At 29.8% G+C, this 14705-nt stretch overlaps 1 protein-coding gene across 1 annotated transcript; it reads right to left on the bottom strand.

The window, feature by feature from the left end:
* Positions 1 to 9422: 9422 nt before the first annotated feature.
* On the bottom strand, positions 9423 to 13411 carry LOC117927521. Its single transcript, XM_034847062.1, has 2 exons — positions 12963 to 13411; positions 9423 to 9823 (listed from the first exon to the last, which is right to left on the bottom strand). Exons 1-2 carry the CDS (start codon positions 13201 to 13203, stop codon positions 9804 to 9806), a joined length of 261 nt encoding a protein of 86 aa, XP_034702953.1. The 5' UTR covers positions 13204 to 13411; the 3' UTR covers positions 9423 to 9803.
* Between the last annotated feature and the right edge of the window lie 1294 nt (positions 13412 to 14705).

Below are 14705 nucleotides of genomic sequence, written 5' to 3'. Positions count from 1 at the left end.
TCCAATCTTGCATTCCTAAGTTCATCCAAATGCTAGAAATGAAATCATCAAATTCATTCCATTCCACTAAAAAATAGGAAAGGAAACAAAATATTATTTTCATTCCCTATTCCGACGTACCAAACACCCCCTAAGTGTAAATTCATTATTCAATTACATCAAATATTATCCAATAATAATATTATAATATTTTATTATAATATATCTAATTTTAAAATATATTTAATATTAAAATTATTATATATTTAATTGAAGTGTATTAAATGGAATAAAATAAATGATGATATATGTATAATTTTTTTATATTTAATTAATATATTAATAATATTAAAAATACTATGAAAAAATTATCATAATATTTTTTATATTTTTGGTAATTAATTAAAAAATTATTTGATTATAAAATAATTATCTTTTAATATTTTTTTATGAGATAACTTTTAATATAAATATATTAAGATATTTTAAAAGTTAATATATATTACACCACTTAAAATAAGGTGAGTTGGACTCCTCAACTACGTAGAAAATAAGGTGAGCTTTGACCGCATTTGACTGGAGTTGGTAGCAATTTTTTTGCCAAATTTCGACAAAATTTATATTTTTCCTGCTTCATTGATTAATCGATAAATGCAGAAATTTCGATGAAATTTTGGTGAAACTTGTCGATTTTTTTGGATATTTCTGGCCTCTGACATTTCGATTCTCTATTTTGTTTCCATGACTACCGAAACGCGATATTTCGACGAAATTTTGCCAAAATTTATGGAAGTTTTGCCAAATTTTATGAAAGTTTTGCCAAAATTTATGGAAATTTTCATCCATGCTTTCACCTCATGGTACTCTCATTTATAAGTTGCAATCCTCTTTTAAAAAAAACATGAAGAAAAATATATGACAAGATCAAACAAAAGTATATAAAAATATATATATATATATATATATATATATATATATATATATATATATATATATATATATATATGACAATATCAAATGAAAGTAAAAAAATAATAATAATGATAACTGAAACAGCGTTAGCTTGCTATTCTTAGCACTAATGATTGTAAGGAAATTATGAAATTTTAGACTAAAACTCAATGAAATTACTTGTAAAAGAAATTTATATGAAGTGAAGTGATATTCATATTTAACAATATAAATTTGGATGTCACAAGTGTCAAGTTTTTTATAGATGAAACTTAAGGACAATTAATTATGGCTTAAATATTGATAGACAATTCAACGATATTAAGTTGCTTGCAAGGAATGTTAACACCAATTAAGTCTAACATTGTTTATCAGTACTAATATTCTAATCATTTTTTGTTAGAATGATTAATAAAGTGAAAATAATGTTTCAAAAGAGACCGGGTGCAAAATGAAAATATGTACCACTTTGAAGGGTGTTAAGGTAAGGATACCGAGATTAAGAAGAATACGACCTATGAAAAATTCTTAAGATTTATATGTCACATTTTAAAAGCAAATCCAACATAGTGTCATCATTCAATGAAATAAGTATTCAATGTTAATATACCAACTCCCATACAACTAGGTTATTACGGGGATGTGAAATTTTTCATTCATTTAAATTGCACAAATAATAGGTTACCAATTCTATTAAATATCACAATATAAAAGAGAATAAATGGGCATGAATCAATCATCCACATTAATGTTGATTATCATACGTAATTTGGGTTTGAGAAAGAAATCGATGGAGACCTCATATCCATACGTGCAAATGAACCTCAAAGTAACTTTGATGATGAAAGCAAAACAATATTAAATTATAATCCACTTAATTGTTTTGATAGTAATGACTTGAACATTAACAAGGATGATGACGATGGTGGGATGAATGTTAACCCTATTGAGAGTGGCCAAATGACCCAAATTAATTAAATCGAAAAGACAACCATAGAATATGAAATTAATGAAAATTAAACATAAGGAAATAGTTATACTTGTGTCACTCGTTATAACCATATGAAAGACCACCAAATATGCTATAATAAGAAAGAATTGCAAAAAGGAGTTATACATGATTACTTAGAAAGTAAAGTTTCAATTTTAAACATTAAAACCTTCAACCAAGTCATTACATGTGCAATCAAATTAAGAAATTCTTATTTATTTGAAATAAGGAAATATTATTCAATACATGCATGTAGCTAAGACAGTATCTCCCCTTCTCATCATCATGCAAATAGTTGGTTGGTCGTCAACCCAATCAAAACACATTGTAACTAGCGTTTGAAATAAGTATGGGGTGGGGATCAACTAGGTCTAAGTGAAAATCAAAAAACAATAAATCCAAGCTGATTAGAATTGACCAAATCAGTTTGGTTTTCAGTTTCTTTATCTCCTAATCAATAAAATCCAAAAAAAAACCAACATTTTGAGACTAATATCTCTTGTGGTTTATAATTATTCAATGTTTGATGAGTTTTTTATATTACACTCTATTAAATTAATTTATTATTAGAAGACTATGGTCACATTGATTTCTAAATGTACTCATTATATTTTGGGTTATAATTTTTAAATGTATTTTTAATGTCAAATCAAAGTTGGTTTTAATTACTTTTAAAAACAAATTGAACTTAAGGCCTAAATTAATTTGTATCCAACCGATCATTTCAATAGAACTAAATCAAATCAACCTCAAATAAGCTTGGTTTAGTTGAGGTTGTTCATCATTGAAAGGTCAATTTGATTTTGATTCAAGCAAAAAAATCAACCATATCAACTCAATTTAACTTTTCTTTTAAAAAAAAATCGATTAAAACATGCATTTTTACACTCCTAGGACAAACTATAACAAGGCAGAGAGAGAGAGAGAGAGAGAAAGAGAGAGGATTTGCTCTAAATTTTATTTGAGGATCACTAAAGAAGGGACATTATTGTGTTTTACCATCTTATAATTATGTCTTATATATGAAGCAAAAGAATCATGATATCGTTGTCAATATAGTTATTAACCATGACAATTAATTTAAGTATTTTTTATGGCTTTTGGTGTCTATTTTTTGGATTTCACGCATCAATAAGGCATGTTATTTCAATCAATAAAACATTTTCAATGACAAAATTGTTATGAATTTTGTTTGTTGCAGCATATAAGGATGACAATAATCATAAATGCCCTTTGTGTTTTAGAATTGGTGATTCTAAAAATGATTCTTCTTGGGAATGGTTCCTTATAAAATTGTATGAAGTGATTAAAGATGTTGATGATTTAGTCATGGTTTTGGATCATCACAACAACATTGAAAAAGTTGCGCAAAAAGTGTTTCCCCATGTAAGCCATGGTGTATGTAGTTATTGTACAAAACAAACTTTAAAAATGTCATAATCCATAAGTTGTTCCATGATGTTGCTACAAATATCACTAATTGAAGTTTAATGTTATATTTAGGCAATTACAAATAATTTCTCTAAGAGTAGCAATATACATAATGAATGCATGTGTTGATTAATTTATTTGCTATACTCCATCAAAAAAATATATAATGTTAAATACTTCATCAATTTGAGACTTTAACTGAGTACTTTAAACATTCCAAGTGGCTCTGAAATCCTATAATACATAGTGAGGGCATTGTACTTATATAAGGGGTGATTGCGATATCCCATCTGGATAAAGGAAGAAGTTCTTTGCACTATATATGTGATATTCTCTTATTTAGCTAGATGCATATTAAAGTCATGCGGGTTCCTTGTGCCTAAAGTGGATAATATATACATAGGAAATAACAGACCATTACAAATGGTATCAAAGTTAATCTTCAACCCAAAGTGAGACTTTTTCCGTCCAACCTCACAAAATATGTTTATCTATTAGAGCTTGTAATCCTATTAAATACAATAAAGATGTTATGCCTGCATAGAAAGATGATTGTGGGTATGATGATTATAATATTCCACATCGATTAAAGGAATAAATGAACAATATTTACACAAAATAGAGTGCTTTGAGTATTTTGAGTGGTCACACAATCTCATGAAACACAACAAAAACGTTGTGTATGCATAAGGGGTGATTGTGATGTCCCATATAAAATGGGGTAAAAAGTTTTTTACACTATATGTATAGTAAACTTTTCTTAATTGGGTAGACACATTTTAAAGTAGTGAGGACTTATTGGACCTAAAACAAACAATACTTGCATAAAAGGGAGTAAATGATTATAAATAATATTAGAGTCGATCGTCAATCCTAATATGAAACTTTATCTTTCTATCTTATAAAGTGTATATGTCTATTTGGCTCCGCAATCTCATGTGACATAATGAGGAGATTGTGTTTGCATGAGAAGGTAATTATGATATTTCATATCAATTAAAGAAAAAAGTTTTAACACTGTATAAGTATTGAGTTCCTCTTATTTATCTTAACTTTACAATTTTGAAGATTAAAAAATATTATAAAATTTAAATTTTATGAAATGTATAAAAAAAAAAAAACCAATAAGATGATTGCGATCTGTTTGTTCTTATCATGTATTTGTCTCTTTTTTCATAACTTTCCTAAAGTAGAATTCTCTCTATCATAGAAAAACTTATTAAATGCCAAATAAATGAGATGAACAAACAAAAAGGCGATGACCAGACAAAATGATGGTTGGCACGCTCATGCTGCAACAACATCTCATTCATTAGTCATGACACTTCACTTCCCATCTTCCCCTCTTTAATTTCTCACTTTGTCTTTTTCAATTTTACATTTATTAGTCATGACACTTCACTTCCCATCTTTAACTTTTCACTTTGTTTTTTTCAAGTTTTTGCCTATCCTTATAGTCTATATGTAACTAATAGCAATAAGGAATGAAGTCCAATGACTTCTTTCTCAAGTTTTTTTCCACTTCTATATATATCTTTTTAAATTAAAAAAAGTTAAATATTATTTACTCTCTCACATTATTTTTACTATATTTCTTCATATATTTTATTGGCAAATCGAAGATTGATATCTAGCTTCACCCTAATTTTAACACCTAAATAAAGGTTTAAATACTTTAAAACATTTAAAATATTTTCCCAAAAAGTTGTGTATTAAGGTTGAAGTCATTTCACATTGGTTAATAGACAAAAGACGGGAGTTTCCTTATACCATAAAAGGAGGCTTTCACCCCCTACAATATTCATAAAATAAAAGGGATTACATTATTTTGTAAGTTTTTATATTCTCTTATCTTAATTTAGAGAGAGGTTATAATTTGGTCATCATAGTGGATGTTTTTTCGGTTTCTTGAGTATCATTTCAGAGCAATATACATTATAGGCCATTAGTTTTAATTTGCATAAAGCAAAAGAAAAAAAAATCATACGTTGTATTTTGAATAAGTTTTTTTGAGCAAAAAGTTAATAATAAACATATTGTGAAATGAAAAGAGTGTATTTGTACTTACAAAAAATTAAAAAATTACAATAATTTCTATGATCTCATTCGTATGCCCTAACATTGTGCTCGTGTAAAGTTGAATAATTGACAATTTAACGATTGATGTCATAAGATAAAATAAAATGTTGATAGTTATACCACACATTTTAATTCAATACCACATAATAAAAATTATCAAAGTGGATGTTCCAATTCATCACATACATGGAATGAGATGAATTTGAAAGAACTTATGTAAAGATTAGGTGTAGAACATGCAAATAGAAAGGTCATAAATTAGACAAGTATAGTACTTAAGATCGGGACAATCTTCCAATATCCTTGATAAATGACCTTTTCAAATAAATATTGAATTTTTTTTTTCTTAAGACTATACTTGGATCCTAAAAAATTTGAGGGAAAATGAAAATGAAAGAAAAGAGATAGAAAAAGAACCATAAAAGAATAAAAAAAATTGAATTTAAAACCAATAAATTATTTGTATATGTTATTTCGAACTTATTTCACTTATTTTTCATTTTCTATGTAAAGATTAAATAATTTTAAAGTACATAAGATTTTAACTAAATATAATTATATTTTTTTTCTTTCATATTTTCTATGGTGAAATTAAATATACGAAAATTATTTTCTTTACTTTTTTTTATCTTTTTGGAATACTTTTCAAAAACCATGTAAGAGGTGAATGATTTATGAATGACATATGAACCCTTTGAATAGCCAAACAAGGTCTTAAATGATGTACAAATTCTTGATGTTGGATGAACTTTTCTAATAGTATTCCAAGTGAATAATGTACAACATTTTGATAATTGTGTAATAAGTGAATGATATATGAACTTAAAATTAGTATAGCATGTAAAAGATTATTTCAAAATATTTAACATAATTATGATTGTGAATTTATTAATATCCAACTTATTTTTATAGGTGTTATGGATTTAAGTTATTGAACTACTTAATTGACTGAAAAGTGTAAGCTAGTGCATGATAGTGAGATGACAGTACATATCAAAATAATATGTCACAACTCTAAGAGATAAAAATCTTTTAAAAAATTCCTAATGATCTACGAATTAAAATGAATTTGAGACTTAGATTATTCAGTGGAAATCAATAAGACACTTAATCCAGTCCGATAAATTATTTGACAAATCCAAAAAAAAAAAAAAGAAAAATTAAGTCAAATTAGTCAATTTATGGATATGCCAATTTTTTTATTTTTTATTTTAAATATTGATGGATCAATTAATTGGAAAATTCAATAATTGAAAAAAAAAATGTATTTTTCATTAGATAACAAATTGTACAAAAAAAAATTTCTATTTTTTTTCAATTAATTCAAAAGTCCATGAATTGAAAAGCACACTAACTAAACAAAAAAATAATCAAGAAGATTTACTTAAATGTTACATAAACTATTTTCTTCAACAAAATTGTTTTTTTTTTTTTTTTTTTAGCAAGGAATTTGAAAGTTGTTATTTAATTATTTGTTTTAAGGTTTGTAACTTAAATGGATTTGTCAAGTAGCTCATAAGGTACTCTTAGGAGTTATTATTTGTGAGCACATGGAGGGATTTAAAAAATAAATAAATAAAATTGGACTTCTATGCCAAAATAAATCAAATTTAGGGCATATTCTTTTTGCTTTTTTCCAAATTTTGGCCTCAAAACATAATTCTCTCAATTAAATTTATTGGTCCCTCCTAAAGTCGGGAATACTATTTTGTTGACATACTGAAGATGAACAACGAATCATATAGTGTGATGTGTGTAGATTCTAAATTTGTCACATAGTACTTTCAATTTGTATCATCATAGTCCTATATGTTTATACTTTTATCCAATATTTTAAATTTCATTACACATTATTATTTAATAATCAAGGCGAGAAGGTCATTTTTCTAATTATGATCCACCTCCAATTAAAATTCAAAAAACATTGTTCATAAATATAAATGATCATTTTTAACTAAATTTTACATTTTGTATTATTATGTTTAATAAGAATTGTAAAAAAAAAGAAGGGTGTTTGAAAGCAATCATGAAAATATCAATTTTGATAGAAATATTTTATGGAAATATGGATATTGATCATAAGAATTTATATAAAAAAATTTTAAAAATCACAAAATTAATTAAAAATATGAAACATTTTTATCAACTTTGATAAATGAAAAAAATAAAATAATATGTTCAATTAATTTTTTAATAAATTAATATCATAATATTGATATCATAAAATAAAGTTTGTATGATTATAGAATAATATTTAATTTAATTTTATATGACATTTGCACAAGAAGATTGTTAAATATCTGCATTTCTTCTTTTGATGCCTATACATCTAAATTATGGATACAATGAATATACTTGATATTATGAATATTTTTATTCTTGCTAGAAAGAAAAAATAATAATTATTTATTTATTTATTTGGTGGAACTACAAATAGCTGGTAAGATGAGTTGATCATAGATTAGGCCATCAAAATTGAAACCTAATTTTGGACTCACTCTATGGTTAGAAGTAAAATAGAAAGCCACCAAATGGTTTCTACAAAAACGTTTGAATGGTATTTGTTTTTTTAGCTTTTTATTGAAAGTAATTTGTTTTCAGAATTTAGATTTTTTATTTTTTTTATTATTATAAATTTTTTACTAAATAAAAAAAGTCTATGCAATTTTTTTAAATTAAAAAAATAATATATTAATTTTTTTTCCTTTAAATACTTAATAAAAATAAAATACTATAAAAACAAATAACTTAAGGTTCTATTTAAAATTAAATAAAAAAACAAACACGACGTTGAAACCTAATTTGAATGAAATAAAATTAAACTACAATATGTAATTGGCTTCTTGCTCCGTTGTGATATCATTTTCAATTGCGTACGTAAACAATAATTGTATTCATTTGTGAGGCCCCAGGGGCGTGCAAGAGGCTTCGATGAATTTCGAGCGCTTACAGTGAATGGGTAGAAGCCAGAAGGCGACTAGAGAGAGGGTGAGTCAGGTGTAGCTGAACGTGTCCTTTACATTTATGAATGAATCTGTCCGTTGGCATTACCGTTTACCAAACCTAACGGCTCGCATTTACAACCATCACCATTATCTTCCTACCACATAATTTCTCTTTGTGAATTATATAACATGAAGAGAAATTAATGGTATAAGATACGATGATTTTATATCAAAACCTTAACTTTCTTTCGTATTTTTTATAAGAAAATCATTTTTCTCAATATTGTTTTCCTTTCCTAATATTTTTCAGGAACTAAATATAGCCTTCGACACTCAACTAATTTTAAATTTAAGTAATTAAAAGAAAACATTTTAGTTCAATTAAAAGACCTAAAGTCCACTTTATGCTACATTTTAATCAAATTATCATTTCTCGAACCTTTTTAGACTTATTAGTATCATCCTAGATTGATCAAACAACAATTTTGAGTCTTCAAAGGAAAGTAAGACATAAACAAGTAGAAAATTTCTAAGCTAGAATGAATAGAATAATATCATCAAGCACTAACACAAACTAATGCCTCCACTCTAGAAATTGTTGCAAAATGCACTTAGACAAATAAACATCTTGTGCAATTAGATAAATAGTTGTTTCTGTCTAAATACCTTTTTTTTTTTTTTTTTTTTACTGCAGAATAAGTTGAAAAAAAGCAATTTTCATATTTGAATTTTCAAATAAAATTTTGTACTTAAAAATAATTTTAAACTATTTTTAAAAATTATTCTCAAAATTGATTTTTTGAGACCTATTTCCCAAAAGGCTGCCAAACAGCCACAGAACACCACTGTAAAATCTAGATATGGCCCCTGTTATGATATGTTCCGGATGGCTTCACAGATGATGAGGAAAAAAAGGCCCCACGGCCATGCCCAATAATGCCTGTGGCAGGGAGGGATGTGGGGAGATTTGACAGTTTTGTCAGCATTGAAGAAGCCGAACTCTCTTCAATCAAACACTTGTAGAAGAGAGTGAAATGAACCAGGACTGTAAATGAATCAACATCTTCATATCAGCCAATCAACTAAGCTCAAGCTTCATTTTTAGGCTTATTCGTAAACCACCCAAGGCTGAGGGGACCCCAGCTTGAGGAAAGAACTTTTAACAAAGCAATGAACTGATTTACAAACTGGATTGATTAAGCACAAGAAAAAGTTCTCTAACTACAAAGAAATGAGACATGCTTGAACAGGCAAGTTGAGCTTGATCCAAGAAGAAGAAGAAGAGAACCAAACATGATGAGAATATTATGGAGTTTATTTAACTTAACTATGTATGGTCTCTGTTATTTACTCTGTAAATCTTGTTTGCACAAGGATGGCTTTTACCACGCCCCATAGTCCTTCCCAAAACATGCACAGTATCAGTTCTATTCTTCATCAACACAAGCTGAAAATAGGTAGGAAGAATGTTATCAGCATGCATGACTAGCAACTTCAAATTTCAATGCCCTCAATATGTCAAATGCAGAATCTTCATTAATTTTGATACTGAGGACAACCCAATCCATTATTCAGCTTGAAAATGCTTGTTAAAAATCATACAGGCATGCAAGACTAAAAGATGAAAACATGAGCATGAATAATTAAAACAAAAGACATTTTAGCAATGTCAATCCCATCCAAGGGAACCTGATTATTGACTAATTAAAGCACATTTGACGCAGCTCTAGCTTCCAACAAGGTCTGTTTTTCTACTTAACAAAGTTTTAACTTCTGAAACCTCTTCTTTTAAGCTCTTATGCAGAAGGATCTCACTTCAAAACTTTACTGAAAAGAGCTTTAAGCCACTTCAAAAATTCTTTAACAAGTAATCAAATAATTGTAAAGCTCTTTAAACAGTCTCAAATGGCTTTTAGCCAGTCAAAAAGCTGCACAAACAAAGCCTTATAGTACTGTGTAGAAACCTATAATCCATATACAGAAAAATGTACAAGAACTTAACACCCAACTGGCAACTGTTAGAAAACTCAAGTCTTCATGACATTTCACATGGAAAACTGAGATTCATTTCAAGCAAAACCCAATTTAATCATGTATCTTTTCTGTAAGATAATATTTTTTTAGTACTACAACACTGGTGACAAAGAATTTAGAATCCAAAAATTGCAAAATGTTTAAAAATATAAATCGAAAAAGAAAATTGATGCATTTTAACAAACAAAAAAAATTGTCTGCCCTACAAAATAGAACCTCTCAAATCCAGAAACTAATTCTTCCATAGATGTGAAAAGTTATGGTATCTTCAAATATAATCAGGATTAGCACGAAGCTAGTTAGGCTTTGTGGAAACTTAAATACATATACCTGCCCATCATTTGATTTTTCTCTCAATATTATGGCTTTTAATAAAATAATATTAAAGAGATGCAAAACATTAGAACTCTACATCCAAAAACTTTCTAAAACAAAAAATAGAAAGGACATTATCCAGGAAGGCATAATCTAAACCATCAACTCTTGCCAACAGAAGATATGAGTGCCTGTATCAACTCTTACCTCATTCCAAAGTGGATTAATTCCTAGCTGATGAAGTGCCAGTAGCAAGGTCAGCCTTTTGGGGAGTCATGTATTGGCAACTGAGAGGATTAATAAATACACCAACACAGACACCAACATTCTTTGAAACCATGCCTCAGTACCAAAATCTCCACCTCCTTCAGGATCAATACAATCCATGACCAGCATTTCACTTGAATTCCATCCATTAGATCGATTGGTGGCTGAACTCATATATCAGTTCTCTATCACAATTTTAGTTTAACCCCTTACTCTACTAAATAGAAATAATCTTTTCAAGATTCACAGCCTCAAAGCAACAAAATCATCCATACTGAGAATCCTTCACAACCACTGTCACATCCTTCATCTCCCACAACTTCAAACTTTTGTCAAGGACTACCATTCAGATCATCCACAAGTATACCATGCCTCAAGCAAGCAAACCACAATCCCTTGACATTGTACAAATAACTTAAGCAAAATTGTAAATTTTAATCAGTAATTTTCTTCTTATTTGAAAATAAGAAACATCTATCTTATTTATCCTGCAGGTTCCTATTTCTCTATCTTTAGCAAACTTGAATTTTCCATGCCTTGGGGGAAAGAGAATATATTGTGTTCCCCATGAAAACTTAAATCTTCTCTGAAATTGTCAACATAAATTTAGGGGAAGATACAAAAAAGAAGGCTTCATGGTTTTGCACTTTCATGAGAAGCTGCAAACCAGTACTCTCATCCTAACAAAGTGCAGCCTAAGGAAACTGGAAAGTTTTCAGTTTAACACAAAATTTTGCAAAATCCAATCAGGAATGCTTCTGAAATCAATCCTCTACAATCCCATAGATCTAGGAAAGTTAGATACTCATAGGGCCTTCTCTCTCAAGCTCCTTAAGGCAATTAATTTTGGAAATCATCTCAATACCTGATGAATGGATCTTCTGGATATTAAAATTTCTCCTTGAACTTCTCATATCCCACTCAGCCCCTCTCTTCTATCTGCTCAGTGGGACATAATTTTGATAACAATTTTCTTCTCTGACAAGGACAGCCATCTCCTTGGCTCCCGTTTAAGATTCTCTCTCATCCTAAAAAACCAATACAAAATTTGTATATCCAAAATGCTGCATAGCGCAGACACCCAAAAAATCTGTAGGTACGATACAGATGGCGTTATATGAGGCAAAAATTTACAAGTTCCAAAGTTAATAAGGAAAACCAAACAAGCAATGTAAACAAGAAGGCAAATGATTGCCAAAAGTATGCCATTTGGTATAACAACCAGATTCTATTCTACAACATTAGTAAATGACACGATCAACAAGAGGACTTCTTTTTCTCCTCATCTTTACACCCTTATTTTCCTTGTCATATATGTTTGTCAGTAAATCCACTGATCCAGAATATGTTAAACTACCACCAAAACATTTGGCAATTAATTTGCAAATTAAAATATATCCTCACATATAATTTTGGGCAACAAAGGAAAATTCCGTATGTCCACCACATATGGATTTTCTTCACATCTTGCAAACCAAATTCACAAACTTGCATTAATTTGAGCAAGCCCAACTCAAAACCAACCTTCCAAGGCCAACTTTTTACTCCTCATAGAGGCTGTTATTCTCTAATTCTAGAATTAAAAGGTCAGTTTCCCATTAGCATCATGCCAGCCTAGAATGGTCCTGTACTATCAACAACCACTTTAATCCATCTCCAGTTATAATTGACCTTCTGGCAGGCAGTGACTTCTTCAATAGAGTACTAACGACGTTTCAATTTGCTGCTGCTATTATTCTCCTCAAGAAACTACCAAATATTCATACCACCTATAAATAACTAATTAAAGAGCTCAGGATTTTTAATTGTATCTCTTCCTCAACCTCCCTTTACAAAGCATCAAAATCAACCAAAAACATACACACAAATAAAAACCAAATATAAGGAAACCCCATCTGAGAAAAAAGAAAAATCCAACAAAAATCACAAAAAAAAAGAAGAAAAAACACAAACAGAGGAAGCGGGGTTACCTCCACAGCAGAAACAACAGTAACAGCAAGAAAGAATGATCAGGAGGTCTCTGGAACAGGCAAGAGTTCCATGCTGTTCAATCGGAGCATTCACATCATTAGAGCCTCCTTCTTCAGTATTCAGAAGTTTCTTCTTATTAGTTGGAGACTCATTTTCCATTCTTTTGAGGTTCCATTCCAGTTTCTTGAGGTAATCAAACTTGAACGACTCTCTGATCCTCAAGGATGGCCATAGATGCATCTCTCTCTTCCTATACCAAACAAAAAAAAAAAATAACCACTAATAACTACAGAAATCAGACCTTGTTAGGGTTCTAAGGTTGCTGTGAGGTCGCCCAGACTTCCAACGAGGAGAGGATTAGCTAACGACGTCGTCTTAACATCCTCTGTTCCGATGGAACTGTTGAGTGTAAATTTAAAATTGAGATAACCGTATAAAAGGAATGAAATCTTTTCCAAAAATTAAGCCTTCACCTTTTTCAACCTTAAAAATACATATTTTAACAAAAACACCCTCATATTTTTCTTGTAAAACTAACCATTTCTTTTAAAACACACATATAAATAATGAAAATAATGAAAATATTGAAGGGTATTTATGCCAAAAATGATTTCTTTTCAAACACACATGTAAATAATGAAAATATTGAAAGGTATTTATGTCAAAAATGAGTTACTCTTTAAGTTTAAAAATTGGGAAGGTTAGTTTTACAAATTTGGATGTTTTTGATCCTTTTTCATCCATTAATCCTTTAAAATTTGACTTGCTTACTACGTTGGCGTAAGCGAGGGAGTAAAGCTGTCTGGGCTGGGCCTGGGCCTGGGCCGAATCAATTTTGGAGTTCCAACCTTTCTGGGTTTGTGGGTCCCGGAATGGTCCACACCACAGAAACTGGGCTTAAACCCCGGGCTCAAACTACTGGGCCAGTTTTACAGGCCCATAACAAAGGTAATAAACTGTAAAGCTCTGCACTTACAATTTCTTTTTCTCTGGAAAATCCCTTTTGCCATGTTTCCTCCTTATTGTTTTACTTTTAGATGAAGGAAGTTTCTGTATGAGTTGTGATTTGTGTATATGTATGCAATCACCTACAAAAGAGTAATCAAAGTCCAGGAAAGAAAACAAGATGAAGTGAGGAAGCCCATGATTCAAACCATTTACATTCATCACCTCAAACATTGGCTAAATATCACAACCAACAATCAACCCCAAGAACAAGGCCTAGAGTTCTCACTGCAACTCATTATGTGTATGAATGGTAATTCCTTTCATGCCAACAAACCCCTCTAGTGAATAGACTCGCAACATGCATGGAATCATAAAAGGGTTAGCATATCTGGATGCCAGATGCCAAGCTCCATGGGGTCTTGATACCTGAAACCAACGCCCAGCACCGGAATCAGATGGGTGGTTGTGAGAAGAGAAAGAGATGAGAGGAAGAGGAGGAAGAGGGTGGTAATAGGTGCCATCTTGATGAGAGTGAGTGGATCTGGTACTTGGACGATTGTTCATTGTCATTGAGTCCCCTTTATTAGGCCTGAGGAAGCGGTTGTTGCTTGAGTATGAAGTATTGTGTTACCAATGCTGTGGGCAACATGATTAAAAGTGCTTCTACCATTGCTTATTCCAATTGGAAAAATGATGTCTGGTAAACTGGTGAGTGACTGGCAGTTTCAAAGAAAAAAAAAGGGTCTAGGATTAGGTGGTGTGATCAGAAAAGCATTTTGTGTGCATATACACAC

The sequence above is a fragment of the Vitis riparia genome, chromosome 13 (genome assembly GCF_004353265.1).
Source record: "Vitis riparia cultivar Riparia Gloire de Montpellier isolate 1030 chromosome 13, EGFV_Vit.rip_1.0, whole genome shotgun sequence".
Taxonomy (NCBI): Eukaryota; Viridiplantae; Streptophyta; class Magnoliopsida; order Vitales; family Vitaceae; genus Vitis; species Vitis riparia.
The sequence above is the reverse complement of the archived record's forward strand: the minus strand, read 5'-3'. Positions and strand labels throughout refer to the sequence as shown.